The sequence below is a fragment of the Sphaerodactylus townsendi genome, linkage group LG15 (genome assembly GCF_021028975.2).
Source record: "Sphaerodactylus townsendi isolate TG3544 linkage group LG15, MPM_Stown_v2.3, whole genome shotgun sequence".
NCBI lineage: Eukaryota > Metazoa > Chordata > Lepidosauria > Squamata > Sphaerodactylidae > Sphaerodactylus > Sphaerodactylus townsendi.
The window spans coordinates 19975811-19999149 of NC_059439.1; the positions used below are offsets into that span (position 1 = coordinate 19975811).

Consider the following 23339-nt stretch of genomic DNA (forward strand, 5'->3'; position numbering starts at 1 on the left):
TATGCTGTACGTTTTATATTTTCAATATTTTTCCAGTATGTATATTTTTATAAATTTATGCCATTTCAAACTTCAAGGGTAATTTTATCAGGTTCATTTCATATTTTCAGTATTTTTCAGTAGTATCAGGTTTTTTGCCATGCAAGGGAAGGGGAGGGAGGGAGGGAGGGGTGGCATGCAAGGGAGGGGAGGGGAGGGGGCCCAGCATCTGGACATGGCCCACCCACCCTAGTGGAGGGAGGGGGAGGGGAAGGAGTGAGGGGTGGCATGCAAGGGAGGGGAGGGAACCCAGCATCTGGACATGGCCCACCCACCCTAGTGGAGGGAGGGGAAGGAGTGAGGGGTGGCATGCAAGGGAAGGGAGTGAGGGGTGGCATGCAAGGGAGGGGAGGGGGCCCAGCATCTGGACATGGCCCACTCACCCTAGCGAATGGAGGGGGAGGGGAAGGAGTGAGTGGTGGCGTGCAAGTAAAGGTGAGGGAATGAGGGGTGGCATGCAAGGGAGGGGAGGGGAGGGGGCCCAGCATCTGGACATGGCCCACCCACCCTAGTGGAGGGAGGGGGAGGGGAAGGAGTGAGGGGTGGCATGCAAGGGAGGGGAGGGAACCCAGCATCTGGACATGGCCCACCCACCCTAGTGGAGGGAGGGGAAGGAGTGAGGGGTGGCATGCAAGGGAAGGGAGTGAGGGGTGGCATGCAAGGGAGGGGAGGGGGCCCAGCATCTGGACATGGCCCACTCACCCTAGCGAATGGAGGGGGAGGGGAAGGAGTGAGTGGTGGCGTGCAAGTAAAGGTGAGGGAATGAGGGGTGGCATGCAAGGGAGGGGAGGGAAGAGGAGGGGGCATTTTTTATAATCTCCATAGCGAAGCACGGGTATCCTGCTAGTACTTTTATATGATAGTCTAGCCATGTCACCAAACTTTAAGCTGAATTTGACAGGGTCTCCGAGCCCACTTGGTGTTGTGCCATTTTGTAGCAGTAGGCTCCCTCTGAGGAACTTTTAATAGAGCTATGAGACCTGGATTCTATATAGGGCCAGCATAGCGTGAGGGCCTCTCACCTTCCCTTCCATGCCATTTTTCCAAGTTGAAATGGGGCTGAGGGAGTTATGTCCTATATGACCCCGCCCCCAGCACCATTTTAGGTCAGAAAAATAGCACAGAGGAAGGCAGAAACCATAACCTGACTGGTACCAACCAGTCCTGCAGCACCGTTAAAGGAGTTCCCCAGAGGTGGTTCTCTGCTACAAAATGGTGGCGTGTGCCCCAGGTAAAGCAACAGGTTGCCATCTCAGCCCTGCGTCTCTGTCATAACTATGTCCAGAATGAATGTTAGTAGACAAGAAGTTCAGGCCTTGATTTAACTGTAGTTGCATAAGGATGTTTACTTTTCAATTACTTACCATTACTTTACTTTTCAATTCCTTACATGTCATTCAAGTATTTTATCACCAAAGTATAGTCACATGAGCTTGCTAAGGAAAAAAGGTAGCCACACTTTACTATTTAAAGAATTTTTGGAGGTTTCCATTATGTCCTTCGCTGTGTTCCTTCTGTATAATTACATGCGTTATATTAGATTTTTTTTTAAAAAAATGCAACAGCATCAAATCCTCCAGGCTTCCAGACATTTCAGACGATAAACAAGAAATGTTTATAACCCCTTAATTTGCAGGCTACTGCCTGAGACCTAGCCCCATTACATCCCATTTGGGATATGGATTTGTTTTCAACTGTTTACAAAGCAAGGGGTTGGGCAACAGCCACAGAAAGTTCCAGAAACATTTCCAGTGAACAGGGTCTTCTAGAAACGCAAACATATTTCCCCCATGACTGCAAATCTGTGTTTGATCTCACATTAGAAAAACAACAACAATCGCAAGTTGGATGCTGAAGAGATAACCGTCTGGCAAACCATTGCTTCATCTCTCTTTCATTGGTGCAATATCACAACCGTTATCACTGCTCCGGGTGGTGGAGTTCACAGAAGAGCCACAGAGAGCAAGAGTCATGACCTCAGGATAGTTGAGAACGAGGACCAATCAAGGAATCACAATGGCCAACCCTCCTGCCAACGAGGACTAATCAAGGATTCACAATGGCCGACCGCTCTGCCAAAACAGCTGAATGGCTATAATTGTATTTTTATATACAATTATAGTGTACATGGGGAAGAAGGCAGTGTGGCTAGGCAGGAAAAGAAAGTGTGCTTAACTGTAGGACACTACTACCCAGAATTCCACTTCTTCCCCTGGGCCCAACTTGGTATTCTTGCATAAGGACATAATAAGAACCCTGCTGAATCAGACCAGTGGTCCATCTAGTCCAGTGATGGCAAACCTATGGCATGGGTGCCAGAGGTGGCACTCAGAGCCCTTTCTGTTGGTACGCATGCACAGAGTTCATCATGTGGGGGGGGGGGCGAAAAATCACCCCCACACACACACCTAACCTGACCTGGGCATGATCCTTTACCCAGGAGTAAGCTCGGTTGCTGGCAATGGGGCTTCCTTCTGAGTAAACCCTCCTAGGGTCATGATTCACCCATTCGAAGCATTGCACGATTGCTTCACCAAGCTTACTCCCGAGTAACATGCGCCTCGGAGTCAACCGTTTTTTCTAAACTAAAACCTCAGTATTCAGGTTAAATTGCCATGTGGGCACTTTGCAATAAATAAGTGGGTTTTGGGTTGCAAGTTGGGCATTTGGCCGCGAAAAGGTTCACCATCACTGATCTAGTCCAGCATCACGTTTCACACAGCAGCAAACCAGTTGACGTAGAGGGCTAAGCAAACGGGCCTCAGAGGATTAGACCAACCTCTGCTGCCATCTCCTTGCCCTGGGAGTCGGATGTTTATTGCCTCTGGATATGGAGGCTCTTAAAGGGCCCTCGGTTGCCCATGGGAGCAGCAGTGGCATAGGAGGTTAAGAGCTCGTGTATCTAATCTGGAAGAACCGGGTTTGATTCTCAGCTCTGCCGCCTGAGCTGTGGAGGCTTATCTGGGGAATTCAGATTAGCCTGTACACTCCCACACACGCCAGCTGGGTGACCTTGGGCAAGTCGCAGCTTCTCGGAGCTCTCTCAGCCCCACCTACCTCACAGGATGTTTGTTGTGAGGGGGGAAGGGCAAGGAGATTGTAAGCCCCTTTGAGTCTCCTGCAGGAGAGAAAGGGGGGATATAAATCCAAACTCTTCTTCTTCTTCTTCTTCTTCTCAGCGAGTCCTGAGATTAACCGATGACCCCTGAACTGAACTGTATTTCTGGATTTTCTCTGCTCTGGTCCTATGAGATGATTACCCCACCTCACCAGCAGGGGACTTCGGAGGGTTTTTAAATTGTTGATTGCCATATCAATATCTCAGCATATTAGTGTATTAATTGCTGATTTTTTAAAAATGCAGTGAAGCCCCCCTTGGTGACATGGGGCCAATGCAGTGGGGGAAACGTAGGGAAATCCACTCTGTAGAACAGCAGCAGCAAAAACAGGGTAACCATCGCAAAACGTTTCTGTGTGGAAAGACTGCATTCTGGCAGACATGCTTCACATCTCACCTGGACACACAAATTTGCACTACAATGCTCAAAGAACACAAAGCAAAAACAGCATTTTAAAAATCTCCAGATTAACTCATTGTACAGGATTTTCAACGACACACACAGAGAGAGAACATCTCTGGTTTGGTCCCTGGTAAGAAATGGATTTGAGGCGATCTCTCCCCTCCCAGTCAGTAGTCACAAAGTTCTGAATGGTAGTTTTCCAGGCGTTCTGTGAAGGACACCATCGCCTGTGGGGCCTGAAAACTCTCTTCACAGCTTCTGTCTCTTCTCTGCGATGGAGTTATAGATCTCCTGAGTCATCGGCACGTAGCGTTTCTCGGCCACATCCAAGAAGAAGAGAGGGTCACCGATGACTGCAGGATTGAATCCCTCCTTTACTAGTTGGCCTTTGACATGTTTGAAAGTTCCTGTGATCGCCAAGGTTTTCTGAATGTGAAACAAAATGGAAGTGAATATAAGCAACCCAAAACAGTTTCCAACATAAGAGTTACGAGCACACCAAAAACCAGAGTCGGGGGGGTGGGGAGAGTGGCATTGTATCAGCCACTTATGCACTTGTGATCTACTCTGCAGTGAGCCTACATTCCCTTCAAGTCAGATTCTCGATTGCACAATTATTTTCCCTGCTTCCAAATGCACCACTCTGCAGATCAGAGAATCCCCATGGTTTCTGAAAGCAGGTAAAGTGAAGGAAAACAGAGCACTTTGGGTTTTCCTGCTCCTCCCCACTTTTCCCTGCCCATACAGCAGTAGCAATTTCATCCACTCTTTGGGACAGCATTTCAGGAACCTCAGAGGGACTTCCTTTTTTTAAAAAAATACTATAAATATAACAGGAACAATAGACCAACACACACACCCCCGCCCCACTCCGCTGTCCTTTTGAAAAGGCAAACAAAGTAACCCAAACTGAGGTTACCGACATAATAAGGAAGTCAGGGGGGAGGGGAAATGGCCCCTTGGCTCAGCTTGGTGGGCAAACTGATTGCTTGGTTCAGAGTGAACAAGAAAATGCGGGGAAATCTGACTGAGGCAAACAGCTGTGGGGTAAATACTGCATGCATAAATGGCCATAGTCAGATCTCAGAAGTTAAACAGAGTTGATACCTAGATGGGAGACCATCTAGGAACACTCTTGCAAGGAATGCAATGGCAAATCACCGCTGCTTCTCACTTGCCTTGAAAGTTCAGCACTGGGGTTGTCATAGATTAGAGTTGCCAACCTCCAGGTGAGGCCTAGAGATCTTCTGTTGTGCATAGTGTTTTGTATATAAGGGAAAACGGGGAGGGAATCTTTGTCTGGGGAGCCCATAGTGGCTGTTGGCAGTGCAGATTTCTTTGGGCACAGTTGGGTATTAATGCCCAATACTGTGGGCCAAAACAGTATAAAGAGACTGAGCCATGCAAGACAGAGATGTGTCACCTGGACGCGGATGAAGTGTGGGATGGCATAGCTCGGCAGGTGATCCGTGGCATGTCTGTATATCTCCTCTTCATCAAAAGATAGTCCCTCCTTTAGCTGGATGGCCGCCATCCCAGTCTTTCCTTCATGGCCTGCAGCAAACCAGAAACAATCATCATATAAGAAGAACTCTGACGAATCAGACCAGCACTCTGTTTCCCACAGTGACCGAACTATTTGCCCTGGCGGGCTAGCAAACAGGGCACAGAGGTTAAGGCTTTTCCCAGGCTGATAGTGCCTCCTAGCCCTGGTATTCAAAGGACTACTGCCTCTGCATTTGGAAGTTCCCCTGAGTCATCTGAGCCAGTGGCTCGTATTTATTTTTCAGACGGTACACTGACGTGTTTCACCTGATCAGCAGGATACATAAATTTATTTAGTCCTCTTATACAACTGTAAACATGGTTCACAATGATCCTGTAAAGAAGCCTGTACCAATTAGCTCGTACAGAAAAACATTTTCTTCAGCCAAGTGGCCAAAAAATACCATATTGATGAGTTCTGTATTTAGCAAGATAGAAACTTTCTGCAAGTTAATCTTTCACTGAAAAAGAACCCAAGCCCTTTTTTATTAGACAAGATGACAAGAAATGGAAATGAGTAATAAGTACAAATTAAACTTAACAAAAAAACTGCATGCAAGGAAAATCAGATCTTCTAACTTTTCTCAAACATAATTGCAGATATGAGTTTTAATGTGAACCACATTTCACGTAACTACGACTCATTCCGCACATGCAGGATAATGCACTTTCAAACTGCTTTCAGTGCTCTTTGAAGCTGTGCAGAATAGCACAATCCACTTGCAAACAGTTGTGAAAGTGGTTTGAAAACGCATTTTTTTTGCGTGTGCGGAAGGGGCCTACCTCAGGATGCTTTAGAAAGTTTTAGACATCTCATCTAGATCTTTTTGACAGTCCTTTCAACAGAACTTTGAACAACTCTCTGCACGGCACTTTCTATAGATAATTGTCAGTCACAAACTTAGATAAATCCCCATATCGGTATCAAGTAATGATTCTGTAGGTTTTCAAAATGATTTTATACAGATGCTCTGAAATATATCTGATAACGCTTGCTAAAAGGGTGTATTTAGAATGTTGCGCAAAGTGCTCTCAGCCCTGTTGGGTTTCCTCGGCAAAAAACTACGGAGATGGTTAGCCGTTGCCTTCCTCGGCATAGTCACCCTGGACTTCCTTGCCGATCTCCCTTTACTAATAATTGAAAGGCAATCATTTTACATCACATCTACTGTTCATGGCCCCAAGGACTATCTGCCAGCTTTCCACAGATCAATCTGCAGTATCCAGATTACAGGCTGGTATAAAATAGCCTAATTAGCTTTTCCTTTCACATACTGCTCCGGAGACAGAACAGCTATTGATGCTCTTTCTTTGAACACCACGTGGTGGAACTAAGACTTTTTAAAAAAGAGATGTTTCAGACTCACCTGGCACGGACACCCCATATACATTGACTTCTTGAATAAACTTCAGCATCATCAGGATTTTCTCAACCTCCGTCGTGGCTACATTCTCCCCTTTCCAGCTGCAATGGGAAAGAAACCATTACCACTGGATCAGGGGTAGGGAACCTGCGGCTCGAGAACCGCATGCGGCTCTTCTCCCCTTGCACTGAGGCTCCACGAGCTGAGCCGCCAGCTTCATCCTTGCCCGCCCTGCAGGCAGCAGGGCGGGCGCACCGATTGCCTGCGGCCGGCTGGGCAGCGTCGCGGGCTTCCCCTCTCGCCCGCCTTGTTCGAGCGGGGCGGGCGCTTTCCCAGCGGCCAGCAAGGCTGAGCTGCTGGCCCCATCCTTGCCCGCCCTGCAGGCAGCAGGGCGGGTGCATCCATGCGCTTCTTAGAATGAGTGGAGTAAAAGGTAAAAAAGCCCAATATATACAGTGTTATCTTTATTTTAAATGTCAAAAATTATTTGCGGCTCCAAGTGTTTTCTTTTCCCGTGGAAAACGGGTCCAAATGGCTCTTTGAGTGTTAAAGGTTCCCTACCCCTGCACTGGATTCATTATCCATATTTGATTTTATAGAAGTGAGCATCCATTATTTTGGTCTTCATTTGGGAACGCCAAAAGTATGGAGAAGTATGGAGACCCCCCAGTTCTCCAGATTAGAATCTGCCACTCTTAACCACTATATTCTGTCTCAGATAAAGATGGCAGCATAGTCAGTTGAGGTGCAGAAGTTGAGAAAATTGTATGCTGTCACATTCGAATATAGTCCTGAATGAGAATTATCATTCGTTTTTATGCCCTGCCTTTGTCAAAACCTTTGTTTTGTGCATTACTGAACATGGAACTTTGATACAAGAGCATTTATAATTTATTGAATTACTATCATCAGACTTTCAAATGAATGAGGGGAGCAGGGCTAGGTAAGCGGAGCATCCTGCAATAAATAAGGTCAGGCATGTTGAGTTCTGTGGTGGAAGAATCTACTAACATCTTTTTGTGAGACAGAATACAGCTCTCTAACCTGTAGTCAGACCTAATTTAGATCACTCCCAGGAGAACACACGACTCATCCCCGTCCAAGCAATGTGGAGGCTCACCGGAAAGTATCTCCCACCCGGTCCTGGAAATATACAAAGTTTTCATGGTCTATCCTCAAGAGGTCTCCGCTATTGAAATAACAGTCTCCTTTCTTCCGGACATCTCGGAGGATCTTCTTCTCTGATTTCTGGCGGTCCCCCGCATAGCCCGTGAATTGGTTGAGGTTTGTAATCTTGCCCAACAGCAAACCTGTCTCACCTGGGAAATGAAAAGGGAATCAAAGGGGGTCAACTGAGCCTCCCCATCCCTGCAAAGACACAAAGGCAGAGCTGCTCTCTCTGGTGTTTCAAACGAGAGGTGACCAGTGTGAGAAGAAGTTATTAGGAACCCATTCATATGCTATATGATGGGGCAGGCCTATCCTGTTTTGTGCTCGCAGTAAGGCACCAAACCCGATTTCACTGTGGTGTATACCTCTCAGCTGGTGATGGAGGGAAGCAACAAATGGCTTTGTGCTAGAGTTGCCAAATCTATCTTCGGAAATTTCTGGAGATTTGGGATGTGAACTTGGAGGCCTCCTTGTGGATGGAGGTCCAGGTTGCACATACAGCCAAGGTGGAGTTTCTCCATCTTTGTCAGGCTAGACAGTTGGCCCTGTACCTGTGACTCTAGGACCTAGCTAGGACCTAGCCACAGTGATTCATGCAGTAGTCTTTTCCAGGCTGGATTACTGTAACTTGCTCTATGGTGGCCTGTCTTTGAAACTGCTCCAGAAGCTGGTCCAGAATGCAGCGATGAGGGACCTACAGGGACCCCAGTAAGAGCACATATTCAACCTGTGCTGAAGAAGAAGAAGAGGAGGAGGAAGAAGAAGAAGAAGAAGAAGAAGAAGAAGAAGAAGAAGAAGAAGAGGAGGAGGAGGAGGAGGAGGAGGAGGAGGAGGAGGAGGAGGAGGAAGAAGAAGAAGAAGAAGAAGAAGAAGAAGAAGAAGAAGAAGAAGAAGAAGAAGAAGAAGAAGAAGAAGAAGAAGAAGAAGAAGAAGAAGAAGAAGAAGAAGAAGAAGAAGAAGAAGAAGAAGAAGACGACGACGAGGAGGACGAGGAGGACGAGGAGGACGAGGAGGACGAGTAGTTTGGATTTATATCCCCCCTTTCTCTCCTGTAGGAGACTCAAAGGGGCTTACAATCACCTTGCCCTTCCCCCTTCACAACAAACACCCTGTGAGGTAGGTGGAGCTGAGAGAGCTCCGAAAAGCTGTTGCACTGTTTGCCAGTTTCATTCCAGATCATGTTCAAGGTTTTGGTTTTAACCTTTAAGGCCTTGAGCAATCGGGAACTGTCGTATCTATGGGTACTTCCTGGTACTTCCCCAGGCAAGCATTACGCCCTGCTGGAAGCAACCTCTTGGAAGTCCCTGGCCCCAGGAATGTCTATCAGCCTCCTGCAGGGGCAGGTCTTTTTTAGCCCTATCCTCAACCTGGTGGAACTCTCTGTCAGTTGAGACCAAGGCCCTCCAGGATTTAGTACAGTTCTGCAGGGTCTGCAAGACAGAGATATTCCACCAAGTTTTTGGACTTGGTGGAATAGCAACAGTATTCTTTATATATAACTCTCTCTATGTATAACACACACACACTCTCTCTCTCTCCCTTCTTGAAACGATTTTATTTTAAACTCTTTGTATCTCTATCTCTGCATTGTAGGTTTGGATGTTGTTTTTAACTCGGGAATTGTTTTGTTCATATATATTGATTTGTTAGCTGCATTCTAGAGTGGGGCGCCAGAGCCAAGGAGACCCAATAACATGAGTAAACACTAACCAGAACCCGGAATGTTCATTATGTCACCTTACCTGGGGCTACCGGGATGCAGTAACCTTTCTCGTCCCTCGCGGGCTCGCCTGTGTCGAGGTCGCACTTAACAAGTTCAAAAGGAGTAAACATCTGAAGAGGAATAAATTGAAGGTGGAAGCATGAGCCCAAAGAAGGCAGAGATGTGTGGTGGCTGCTACCGTATTTCACCCAAGCCTTTCCCCATCTAGGAACTGTAGCAAACTGTTACAACTTTGACACTGGTATTTCTGCCACTTTTAGCAAGCATATTCTACTCTTTGTACTTTCTGGTTTTGGGGAAAGTTTTCCAAACTGTAATTTGGCACACAAGAGCTACAGAGACATGCAACCTGGTATTCTGTGAGTGGGACTCCAGACATGGGACGTGGCTCTTTCAAGTAGCTGAAATGGGACCCAATCTGGATTGGGATAACATCACCGGAGAAAGACAAGTTAAGCTTCCTGCCACCATTTCAGGGGAAAAAGACTGACACAAGAAGAATACCTGTCTTTTTACTTGGCAAAGGTTTCAATCAGACTGGAAGGGGAGGCTGTTTTATTATCAGGAGAATGTCAAGCCAAGCCCTCTCCAGAATCCAGATTGCCTTAATCCAGATTGAGTATCCCCTCTCCGTGACTGTTGTTGTTTTTTTAAATATACCCCTGCAGTTTCAGTTACGAAATCCTGGTTTGGTTGTTCTCTGTTCCGTGTTTCAAATTGCAGCAACTTCATACCATTTTAAACTGATGTTCATTGGGTTTTTTAAATGTATTGTTGAGGTTTTCATGATCGGAATCAATTGTTTCTGTGTGTGTCACTCTGCCCCCCCCCCCCGCCCCCGGCAGCCATTTCGTAGTTGTACCCACCACCCTGTGTCAGAATTCCAAAGGCCCCCTAAAGAAACAAAAAGGTTGGGGCCCCATGTCCTAGTCCATAGGTGTCAAACTTGCGGCCCTCCAGATGTTATGGACTACAGTTCCCATCATCCCCTACCAGCATCATGCTGGCAGGGGATGATGGGAACTGTAGTCCATAACACATCTGGAGGGCCGCAAGTTTGACACCTGTGTCCTAGTCCAATACTTTAACCACACCGGCTGTCTCTGGCAATGCCTCCCTCTCCCTCCCCCAATCCTAGGAATTGTATTGGTGGGAATTATAAGGATTCATGGTTAGAGCTTACAGGTTCCTGTGATGATTGACAATTTTTTTGGTGAAAAAAATGTCCTGTCCCGTGAACAGAGCCTTAATGGGATGTTTTAAACCTAAATTCACCTGCCTATACCTTCAGCCTTTATTAAAAGGGACAGAAAGAACCTTTTTCTCTGAGTCTGTTGGCGACCCTAGCTCCTGTTCCTGGACTTAATTGGAGTGATTATTAAACCAGTCTAAATATACAATCTGTGCTTTCTTACTTGATAGCAAATCAACTGAGTCCAGTTCAGCAAAGTCTGCTTCTGAGTAAACACACACGGCATCTCATTTGTGTAGACAGCATGTAGAAGAACCTCGTGAGTTGGGACTTTACTCCCGGGCAACGTTCTGCTTGTCGGCCTTGGCAACAAACTATTATCTACTTTTGAACTGCAATTAATTCAAAGTCCAAGGCCAATTGATTCCTCTGCACCTGCTGTACTCTGGTAATGCCTTTTTGTGCAATGCCTTCTGGGCTGAGGTTGTCAAAAAGGGCTGCATTAATTGCTCTGCTAGTTTAAAGCCTGATTTTTTTAAAAAAAATTAGGCCAGTTCAGAGCAAAATATGCCCTAGGGCACTCTGGTGCTTCAGGTGTTCATGGACTACAATTCCCATCAGCCCCTGCTGGCACAGCATCAGCAGGGGTGGTTGGGAATTGTAGTCCATGAACATCTGATGTGCCAGAGTTGGACACCCTTGCCCTAGAGTTACCGGCTCCAGGTCGGGAACTGCCTGGATATTTTGAGGGTAGAGCTTGAGGTTGTAAAGCCACAGAGTCCACCTTCCAATGTGGTCATTTTCTCCACTGATTTCTGTCGCCCGGAGATCAGATAAGAACATAAGAAAGCACCTGGTGGATCAGACCAGAGTCCATCTAGTCCAGCACTCTGCTACTTGCAGTGGCCCACCAGGTGCCTTTGGGAGCTCACGTGCAGGAGGTGAAATCAATGGTCTTCTGCTGCTGCTGCTCCCGAGCACCTGGTCTGCTAAGGCATTTGCAATCTCAGATCAAGGAGGATCAAGATTGGTAGCCATAGATCGACTTCTCCTCCATAAATCTGTCCAAGCCCCTTTTAAAGCTATCCAGATTAGTGGCCATCACCACCTCTTGTGGCAGCATATTCCAAACACCAATCACACGTTGTGTGAAGAAGTGTTTCCTTTTATTAGTCCTAATTCTTCCCCCCAACATTTTCAATGTATGCCCCCTGGTTCTAGTCTTGTGAGAAAGAGAGAACAATTTCTCTCTCTCAACATTTTCTACCCCATGCATAATTTTATAGACTTCAATCATATCCCCCCTCAGCCGCCTCCTCTCCAAACTAAAGAGTCCCAAACGCTGCAGCCTCTCCTCATAAGGAAAGTGCTCCAGTCCCTCAATCATCCTCGTTGCCCTTCTCTGCACTTTTTCTATCTCTTCGATATCCTTTCTGAGATGTGGCGACCAGAACTGAACACAGTACTCCAAGTGCGGTCGCACCACGGCTTTATATAAGGGCATGATGTAACAGTGGGAGATCTCAAGCCACTACCTGGATGGTGGTGACCCTAAGCCTTGCAGAACTTGGAAAGCCAGGATGTTGCAGTGGTTCAGAGCAGGTGGACTCTCCTCTGTTTGATTCCTCACTCTTCCCCATGAGCAGCACTCTTAGGGCAGGACATGGTGGGGAGGTATGCTTAACAGTCCATTAACTTCCATTAGCCTTTTTTTTTTAGCAACAAGGAATATCTCTTCTCCCCATATTTTGTCCGTTCTGACTTCAACCAAAGCCCCCCAAAGAGCTGTTGTGAGGATCAAGGGTCGGGGGACTTGCTGCAAGTAAGCCGCTGTGAACTCTTCGGAGTCAGCGTTGGGATAAAAGAACAATTCTATGGAGATGGAATAAAAGTCACCCACTTCCTTTCCTGCAATAACAGAACACCCTTCCTTCCAAGATATTCTCGCGGTTTCAACTGCAGCAAGGTTGCGGAGGAGTGTCTTTTGAAAGGACACCTTCCCTTCACTGCAAGGAGTGTCAGCACATATTTCAATTTCAAAGCCAAGCCATGTATAGAATTCAGGAACGGCCCCCTCGCCCTGTAGCAGAGCTGGTAAGGGCATGCCTTATTTGTTATTGAAATGCTCTGACTGCACACAAGCCATTATCAGCACAAGAAACTACTGGGCGTGGGCGTGGAACAGAGATTTCATCATTGCGTAGCACGCCCAGAACCATTGACAAGGAACACGCCTGAGAAAGAGATCATTATCTAAAGGAATCCCCACCAAACCCCAACAGAAACAATCTCTGCTTTCCAGCAAGTCAGTGTCATTGCTGTTATCCTTCACAAACCAGCAGCAGCAGATGGTGAAGACTATCACTTTGGGGGACCAAAAGGAAGCTATCGAACCATTTCCATGTCTGGTTTCCTCATGAAAAAGCGTGTGGGGCTGTCAGAAATAATCCAAACGGAACCGAGAGAAAGTTGAGGAGCAATTCTATAGGTTGAAAAAATCCAATCTACTCATCAGGATCTCAACAAATCAAACATCTTTTTTCGTATAACGTTTTGTGAAAGGGACCAAACATGAGATAAGGGTTAAGAGCAGCAGACTCTACTATTCCTCACTCCTCCACACAAAGCCTGCTGGGTGACCTTGGGCCTGTCACGGTTCTCCCACAATGCCGAGAGCCCATGTGAAGGCAGGCAATGTGGGACATCTGGATGTCCCTGCTTTGTGGGGGGAGCTTCCATGTGACACAGCACTCATCTGAAGAAGAAGAAGAAGAAGAAGAAGAAGAAGAAGAAGAAGAAGAAGAAGAAGAAGAAGAAGAAGAAGAAGAAGAAGAAGAAGAAGAAGAAGAAGAAGAAGAAGAAGAAGAAGAAGAAGAAGACGACGACGACGACGACGACGACGACGACGACCCATTTCTCTCCTGTAGGAGCCTCAAAGGGGCTTACAATCTCCTTGCCCTTGCCCCCTCACAACAAACACCCTGTAAGGGAGGTGAGGCTCAGAGAGCTCGGAAAAGCTGTGACTAGCCCAAGGGTCACCCAGCTGGCGTGTGTTGGGGTGTGCACAGGCTAATCTGAATTCCCCAGATAAGCCTCCACAGCTTAGGCGGCAGAGCGAGGAATCAAACCTGGTTCCTCCAGATTAGAATGCACCTGCTCTTAACCACTACGCCATTGCTGCTCCTTATGGGCTCCTGGGACTTTCCTTCTGAGCATGACTTATACGCTTTCCTCCTGGGACTTTCCTTTTGAACATGACTTATGGGCTCCTGGGGCTTTCCTTCTGAGCCAGAACAACCCTGCTCCCCCCCATTAGGCTCTGGGGTGTAGCTGGTGGTGGAGTGTTCACGTGGACACTATACAGTGGTGGGATTCAATTTAACAACCAGTTCTGGTGGTGGGGTTCAAATGTTTACAAGCACCATTTTAACAACCGGTTCTGCCGAAGTGGTGCGAACCTGCTGAATCCCACCACTGACACTATACCTGCGGCCAATTGGGGGAAGGAGTGAAGTTAAGCTCCACCTTCAAAATGGCAGAGCTAAAACTAAATCCTCCAGAAATGGGAGAACTAAAACTAATCCTCCAGAATGAGACAAATAGAGCTCCCTGGGGCTGTTTCAGATTAGGGAGAAATAGCAGGAAGGGAGAAATCTCGGATCCCTTCTCTTTGCACGCTGTCCTGGTCCTTATTAAGCTCATACATACCTGAGAACTGAGTTCCCAGCACAGCACTCCCATCTCAATTCTGACCCAAAGTTCAACACAGAGACTTTGCAACAGGAGACTTAGCCAATAATCAGTCACAGCGCATAAATCTTCCGGTTGAGCACTCATTACCTTGAGTAATAAGTTGACTCTTCCCACAGATCCGACCTTCCCGGTGTAATTAATGAACCCAACATTTGCCTCTGTGGCTCTGGTGAGGGCCTCATGGTAGGATCTGGATGGGTCCAAATCGTATGCAGTAGGCTGCCTCCTTCCAGACCTCCAACCGAATGCCGTTGCCGATTGCTTTTTGCACACCGTGCTCATGGTCGTTTGGCTTCTGAAAAGGGACAAATCCAGAGGTTCACTGCTCTCCTCATGAAGGCTTAGGTCCAGTGGTAGGATCCAAAAATTTTAGTAACAGGTTCCCTTGGTGGTGGGATTCAAACAGTGGCATAGTTCCAATGGGGTGGGGCAGGGCACGACAGGGGCATGGTCGGGCATTATGGGGCGGGGCATTAATAATTTCTCTGTTACTGTAAAAAACTCTTACTGTAAAAAAAAGTTCCTAATTTCCAGCTGGTATCTTTCTGCCCATAATTTAAACTCATTATAGCAAGTCCCATCACTACTGCCAACAGAAACAACTTACATTTCTCCTCTAATTGGGACTGCCTTGTCAAATACTTCTAATTCTTTTCAAATACTTAATTTTGTTTCTAGAAATCAAAAGAAGGATACTTTCCTTAAACAAGGAACTTTACCATATTTCTAAAACATGTTTTGAAAACAGCCCAACAGGGAGAATTATCCCGTTTTCTACCTTCGCTAACCAGCCACATAGGAAACAACAGGACTTTATGATTTTTGGATCTAATGGAATTTCTAATGGAAAAGCAGACCCAAATAGTAACCCCCTCTCGGCACACACAAATAATTAGTAACCCGCTCTCGGGAACCGGTGAGAACCTGCTGGATCCCACCTCTGCTTAGGTCCCTTCTGCACATTGTGGGACAGGAGATTAGGACTGAAAACTATATTTGATAAAGAACCACCATTTAATCAAAATGGGTTTTTCTCTCTTTCAGACCAACTGGTCATGAAAGAAAGATAATATCACTAAGGGCCAGAGCCGTGACAGAGAGCACATCTCATACACCTTTTAGGGCTAACCAGCTAGATAAGATGGGCTACACGTGAATAAACACAGAAATGAAGAGATCAAAGGTTAGAATAGAGATGAATCTGATCAGATAATTGAAAATGTGTTTTTCTATATTTTAATGCACGCTGAAATGATAGTGAAATATATGAAAAGTATATATGACATGTATTCTACTAGAATCACATATTATAACTGTCATAATCATTTTTAACCCTTTCAAAAGTGAATAAGTTGTATGTGAAATCTTTTCACCTCGAAGATGTATCTCCATGGGGAAACCCCACCTTTAGGAATGCTGGGAACTGTCTATCTGATTTAAACTAAATATAGAATTCAGTTTATTGCCCCTTTTGCCTACGGGAAAGGACATGTAGCCTAGGGCAGAGAAGGGTAGAACTTTCCAGCTTTTGTGTAATAATGGTCAGAGAAGACAGTTTGATTTTAAAGAAATGAATGCATATCTGGGAGAAATATGACCGTGCAGGGTATGATTATGAATTATTATATATGTATTCTGTGTATCTATAAAAGATTATGGTCTTTGTCTGGTTGGGTGTGACTCTCTCTTAGAGAGACCACCCTGTGTGTGAAATATCTATTCTACACAGTAAAAACATATTCTTCAGTCCAAAGCCTGATTTTTGGTATTCTTTCCCTACCAGTCTTTCAAAAACATAATTGAGCAGGGCTAGATAGGGATTCTGGCCCGACAAGGTGCAGAATAATGCACTTTCAATCCACTTTCACAATTGTTTGCAAGTGGATTTTGCTGTTCCGCACAGCTCCCAAGTGCATCGAACGTGGATTCAAAGTGCATTATTCTGCATGTGCGGAAGGGGTCTTAAAAGAGCCACTGGTTTGCCCACTTTCTCTCTGAGAGACCCAATTAGGAAACTTTATTAAAGTGGGCCCGTTATTTTCTTTCTAAATGAACTACAAAGGACTAATACGGCAGAAAATGTACTGTTGTGTTTTGCGGGAACGACATTGAGACTCAGAACAACGATGAAGTTTGGGCGTCTTTTGTAGCATTGACCTCAGTTACCGTGAGCGACAGGCTAACTTACCTCTGGTGCATGACACAGGTAGCGCATCACTTCTCCCACGTACTGGATCACAGAGACGTGGTATCGCCTGCAATCATCCCAGAACTGGGAAACAGAGAACTTAGACTTCAAAGCACATGTGCAGCCTGATGGGAAGAGAGAGAGAGAGAGAGAGAGAGAGAGAGGATTACTATTTGGGAGTGGTGATACTACAAGCAAAGGAAGCATGAAAACAAATAAGACAAGGAAAAAGAGCATTTAATGTGAGCACAGCTTTGGAACTAAAATGAATACCAGCAATGCAAACATTGGCATCGCTGGTAATTTTGTCCCTCCCCCATGTCTGAAGTGTTAAAACTACCCCGGGCAAGTGGAATGCCCAATCAATCCCTTACAGAGCCAGATTTTCCTACTAACTGATTCACGCCCAGAGTTTAACTCTCCACCAGCTCAGCTCCTTCAGTAAACCTGTTGGGCAGGGTTAAAAAACATTCACAACTCCACAGAGGAAATGTTTCATTTCCTGCCTCAAAATGTTTTATTTGGTTGGTGCGGAAAGGGCCAACGAGGAGTGATACAGTTTCAGAGATATGGATGTTTTAGGGAAGGGATTCAGGGGGGGAGATGACATGGTTTATCTCAATCTCAGAAGCTTAGCAGGATGGGTACGCGGAAGATGGCCACCAAGGAAGACTCTGCAGAGGAAGGAAGTGGCAAACCACCTCTGCTTCTCACTTGCCTTGAAAGCTCCTTGCTGGAGCTGTCATAAGTCAGCTAGAACTTGACAGCATTTTAGACACACACGCACATGCACACAGAAGAGAGTGGATCATCTTGGGATGAACTTTTTCACTCTAGAGAGAAAGGAGGAACTCTCCCAATTGCCTCCCTTCCTGCCCTTCCCTCTGCAAAAACGTATGGGCCTCTCATTAGTATTTCTGTTTATTTCACCTCTCAGTATCAATCTCACACACACCTAAAGCAAACATGTATTTAGACCTCTAATGGACTTGCTGTACATACCAACCTCCAAGCACCCTCCAATCCCAATAAGTAACCCAGCTGTGTGGTACAATGGGAGCGCGGTGTAAACAACGTCCTTTGAAGAGACCCCACACAGGGCTAACACGCTGCTCATACGTATCAGTCTTTTGTGGTTGATGATGGCAGCTTTGGGTAGCCCTGGAAGCAGGCAGAGAAAGGAAAGAGAAGGTGCACTTAGCAAGGTTGAGGAAGAGAAGGTTTTGAATTTATACTCCACTTTTCTCAATGTGTGCTTTGGTCCTGACTTAAATACATACCTGTTTTCAGGGACGTAGGTATAGATTTTTTTAATGGGGGGTGGGGTTCGGGGGGCAGGACCATGCCCCAAGCCCCAGCCCCAGCCTCAGTGCTTATAAAAGCAGCTCTCCAAGGCCAGGGATGGCAGACTCACCAGCCTCGCCCCTCCGCCCCCCACTGGCTTGGCTCCCAGCCAGCAGCCGCCAGTCCCTTCTGCCCTCCCCTCCGAGCAGAGGCATAGCTAGGGAAAATGGAGCCCGGTGCAAAATCTGAGTTTTGTGCCCCCACCCTGAAACAGCATCACTTTCAGTGTTTAAACTGGGGACCTCAGATTCTCCCTTTAAATCCATGCCAAAGGGGGTGGATTTAAAAGGAGAATCTGGGGACATTTAGGGGGTGGCTGCTGTCAGGGGTGCAATTCTTAAGCTGGCAGCACCAAAATTTCAGAGTATCTTTAGGAGACTCTCTTGATGATGCCACCCAGGTTTGGTGAAGTTTGGTTCGGGGGGGCAAAGTTATGGGCCCTCAAAGGTGCAGCCACCATCTCCTATTAGCTCCCATTGGAAACAATGCGGATGGGGCACCCCCTTTGGGAGTCCATAGCTTTGTACCCCTGGACCAAACTTCACCCAACTTGGGTGGTATCAGTAGGAACTCCCCTGATGACACCACCCAGGTATGGTGAAGTTTTGTTCAGGGGGGGCCAAAGTTATGGACCCTCAGATGTGTAGCCCTATCTCCTATTAGCTCCCATTGGAAGTAATGGGGGATGGGGCACCTCCTTTGGGAGCCCATAACTTTGGACCCCGTAGACCAAACTTCACCAAACCTGGCTGGTATCAGCAGGAGGGTCTCCTGAAGATACCCTGAAGTTTTGGTGTTTCTAGCCTAGAAATTGCGCCTCCTGCAGGCCAAAAACAGAAATAACACTGGAAAAATACAACAAACCCACAAATGGGGGCGGAGCTTCGGACATGTAATGGGGAAACCCCCCTTACCTATGCCCTTGCCTGTTTTCTACCAAAACAGCCCAGGTGAAGGGTAGGGAGAGATAGAGAAAGATATCCAGGTACAGTGTATCCTTCAGTTTGTCCCTGCACTCCCGCCTCCTCAAACATTTTCCTCCTTACCGGTAGTTCCAGAGGTGAATATATACAAGACTGCAGATTCGGGGGTGGTGCTAGTTCGGAAGGAAAGTGGCACAGTCTCAGCAGAGCTGGATTTAATCTGTCCCAGCAAGGCTTCTACCCCCTCGGTGGGGGAATTGTTGCTCAGATAGAAAACCTGCATCCCTTCCTTCCTGATGCTGCCCAGGACATCTTCAACAGTTGTTTTGAAGTCTTGAAATGGGGGAAAGAAAAGAGGCAAGACGGTTGATGGGACAGTATTTTGCAGTTTTGGTGAACTCCTTGTGACTCTAGGAAAACCGTAACGCGAAAGAACATGGACGTGAAAGATTTTGGCCTTTTCTCACCAGCCCCGGATCCTGCCTTGACTTAGATTGCCCAGGCTAGCCTGATCTTGCCAGATCTCAGAAGCTAAACGGCATCAATCCTGGTTAATATTTGGATGGGAGACCACCAAGAAACACCACGGTTGTTATGCAAAGCAAAGTTAGGCAGTAGCAAACCGCCTCCATCAGTCTCTTGGTCTGCAACCCCTCCTCTGTCGCCATAAATCAGCTGCGACTTGACAGCCCTTTACCCACGCACACCCAGATCCTAATCTGATGACTCCGCCACGCTGGGTCGTTGAGGTCGAATCCAGAAGGTCCTGGCTTCCTTTGCTGAGGAGCAAAGAGTTTATTTGCCTTGGCTGTGGCACCTGAATTAAAATCTCCAAGCTGGAAAACATGACCCAGCAGTATCAAGGGTCATCTTCAAAGCATCCCTGCAGTTCACTTTAGTTCAACTTCACCATAACAAGATGTCCCCTTGGAGTTAAAGTGCTCCTCTGTCACCTTGCGCTGTCTTCTTTTAGGGTTACCCATTCCAGATTTGGAAATTTCTGAAGATTTGGGGGGTGGGGCTTGGGGAAGGGGAGATTTGGGGAGGGGAGAGAGCTCAGTAGGGTATCATCTACCCACCAAAGTCTACCCACCAAAGCAGCTGTTTCTCCCCCAGGAGAGCTGATTGTTGTCTGAAGATCAGTTATACTCCTAAGACCATGGTGGCGAACCTTTGGCACTCCAGATGTTATGGAGTACAATTCCCATCAGCCCCTGCCAGTATGGCCAATTGGCTGATGGGAATTGTACTCCATAACATCTGGAGTGCCAAAGGTTCGCCACCACTGTCCTAAGAGATCTTCAGGTCAAATCTGGAGGTTAGCAGCCTGACCTTTGACCCTTTGAGATTTACTATGGCAGAAAGTTGAATGATGTCTATCCCCACCCCAGAAATCCATGATATTCGGGTGACATGATGTAGGGGTATGTGTGGAAAGAGAAAGATGCAAAACAGCAGGACCAGCCAGACATAACATGCAATATCTTCAAGATTTCTAAGCAAAACCCACATGTATACAACAGGGCTCCACAACTGGCGGTTTCACAATGGATGTTACATTGGAAAGGAGATGCTAAAATAACCAGCCTGTGACAGGAATGGATGACAAAAGTTTTATGAGATTAAAGGGACGTCTCAAAACTATTTTACCTCGGGAAGCAACAAAGGTGCACAATTACGACTTTTTTGGGGGTAAAGCCGTACCTGAAGTAAAATATGAAAGAATGTTACCATTGTTAGGCATTGTAAATATGGCTGCATAAACTGTGTACCTGATCTGCTGGCCTAGTATATGAGAAGGGATGTCATGATATGTGCTGTCATCAGTAGATCGTCTAGATCACAGGTGTCAAACTCGCGGCCCCCCAGATGTTCATGAACTACAATTCCCAACAGCCCTTGCCAGTAGAGCCAATGCTCATGTTGGGAGGGGCTGATGGGAATTGTGGTTCATGAACATCTGGAGGGTCATGAGTTTGACACCCCTGACCTAGATCATATCCTAGGCAGCAAAAAGGGAGTACAGTGACAGCAAGCAACAGCAGCCAGACTGGTTCAAACCAGCTGCAGATGACCTTTAAGGTGATTGGTTCATCATTGTATGTAAGCACCTGCATTGTACTGAGTTTTTGTTCCTTTGGGGAACTGTTGCCTCGCGAAGCACTTTCTTTGGTCATTCCAGAAACCTGTATATAGTATATTGTACGTATTGCAACTCTTCAGTAAAGCCTTCCCTGGAAAGAACATCTTGTGTGGTTTGTGTTTCCTTCCTGGAGGTGGGAGGCTGCAGTGTATGCACATGTGTACAGGTGGACCACTAGTTCTGCTTGTCTACTCTGAGTAGCTCTGCTCTACGTCTGCTCACACTGTGTACCACTCCTTAATAAATGCTAATAAAAACTAGCATCTGGACTGTAGAAACTGTAAAAAATGGAAAGCCAGCATGGTATAGTGTTTAAGAGATGATGGACTCTTATCTGGTGAACCAGATGTGTTTTCGCACTCCCACATTTCTAGGTGACCTTGGGCTAGTCACAGTTCATTCAGAACTCTCTGAGCCCCACCTACCTCACAAGGTGCCTATTGTGGAGAGAGGAAGGGAAAGGAGTTTGTAAACCACCTTGAGTTTCCTTACAGGAGAGAAAGGTAGGGTATAAATCTCAACTCTTCTTCCAACTGTCCGTCATCAATAATGTTATGCTAATAAGTTAATGTTAATAATGTTAAGTTGTAATCTCCAGTGACATAAATGAAGAAGAAGAAGAAGAAGAAGAAGAAGAAGAAGAAGAAGAAGAAGAAGAAGAAGAAGAAGAAGAAGAAGAAGAAGAAGAAGAAGAAGAAGAAGAAGAAGAAGAAGAAGACCCCTTTCTATCCTGTAGGAGACTCAAAGGGGCTTACAATCTCCTTGCCCTTCCCCCCTCAAAACAAACACCCTGTGAGGTGGGTGGGGCTGAGAGAGCTCCGAAAAGCTGTGACTAGCCCAAGGTCACCCAGCTGGTGTGTGTGGGAGTGTACAGGCTAATCTGAATTCCTCAGATAAGTCTCCACAACTCAAGCGGCAGAGCTGGGAATCAAACCCGGTTCCTCCAGATCAGAGTGCACCTGCTCTTAGCCACTGCTCTTAGCCACTATGCCACTGCTGCTCCTTCTTTTATAGGCTCTGTTCATCTTGTTGAATGGTCTTTGTTGAATGGTGATGAAATTCGGCTCTTTAAAAACAAAGGGTAGCAGCCCACTTATATAAAAGATTAAAACCACGCCCTATCACAGGTTTCCCAATTGGCAATAATCCACGATGCTAAACTTTCCCTTCTCACTAGACACTGTGTGAAACAGTCTTTTCTCTGTGATACACCTCTGAAGGTGCCAGCCACAGATGCAGGCGAAACGTTAGGAACAAGATCTACCAGACCATGGCCTCACAGCCTGGAAAACCCACCGCAACCAGTTTCCTGGCCTAATTCAACAGCTGCTTATGTCTGGCTAGCTGGAGGAAATGGATAAAACTGTCAAGGTACTCTCAAGTTCTGGAACTAGTTTTGAATGCAACAGGCATCCAAGTGGGAATTCTGCAAATGTTCACATAATTGACAGCTTCCCCCAACAGTTGAAATGGAGTTTTGGGATCCAGTTATCTTGTCATGAATTGAAAAAGATGCATCAGGACCGCTCAAAGAAGAGAAGAGCAAGAGGGTGTCAGGATTTTTCCCAGGTTCTTTGACTACCAGCAGCAGAGACATGACATTATCCTAGTTGTCCTTACCTGGAGTTGTCAGTAGAACCTTGGAGTCACAGGAGCAGAGCGCGTGCAGCAGAACCTTGGATCGGATGTTAAAGTTGATGCACGCCATGGTACAGCTGATCTTTGCCAAGCCCAGCCAAACCCAAACATAGGCAGGGCTGTTCTTCAAGAAAACAGCGACCGTCTCCCCTCCTTTCAACCCTACCTGGCTCAGGAAGACCTTGGCTGCCTGGTTGCTGAGCTGGTCAATGTCTCTGTAGGTGTAGACCTCATCTCCAAAGAGAATCAGGGGCTTTTGGGGATGTTTCTGGACATTTGCTAGAAAACTGTCCAGGAGGGTGAAGGGCGGTTTGCGCTGGAGACGTTTTTGCCACTTGTATCCGTGGTAGACGGTACGGAAGAACATCGCCAGGTCCAGCCAAAGGTAGGGGAAGAAAAGGTTTCCCAAGAGCGGCAAGAGGATCAGAAGCCCGAGCAGAACAGTGTACGGGTCCAGCATGACTGAGATGATCTCGCCACAGGATCAAGAGCCTGAATGTTCTCCTCTGGATTCCAGCTGTCAAGCAACAGTGCGCTGTGCAGAAGGCAAAGACCAAACATAAAAAGGGAAAGAATCCTCTCTCTCTCCCCTCCTCTCCGTCCCCATAGGCTGCTCGGAGCAAATCCTTTCCGCCCAGCAAACTTTAACCTTAGCTGCAGGGAACTGCTGAGTTTTCTCCTTTCCTCCCGTGTTGAGCAGGAGCTTTTGCCTCCTGCACGAAACACCTCTGGCACTGAGCACTGGCACTGAGCAGCCAGCTCAGGCGTTTAAGAATTACACCCTGGGAGGAGTTGT

General features: G+C 46.6%; 1 protein-coding gene across 1 annotated transcript; it reads right to left on the bottom strand.

Annotated features, from left to right (window-relative positions):
* Positions 1-3590: 3590 nt before the first annotated feature.
* SLC27A5 (solute carrier family 27 member 5) lies at positions 3591-23281 on the bottom strand. The gene is given in 11 exon segments (XM_048518400.1): positions 3591-3986; positions 4984-5114; positions 6473-6570; positions 7590-7788; positions 9382-9472; positions 14395-14484; positions 14486-14602; positions 16496-16620; positions 17498-17656; positions 18886-19095; positions 22526-23281. Coding segments are annotated over 11 exon segments (1875 nt in total). The 5' UTR covers positions 23004-23281; the 3' UTR covers positions 3591-3809.
* Positions 23282-23339: the final 58 nt, after the last annotated feature.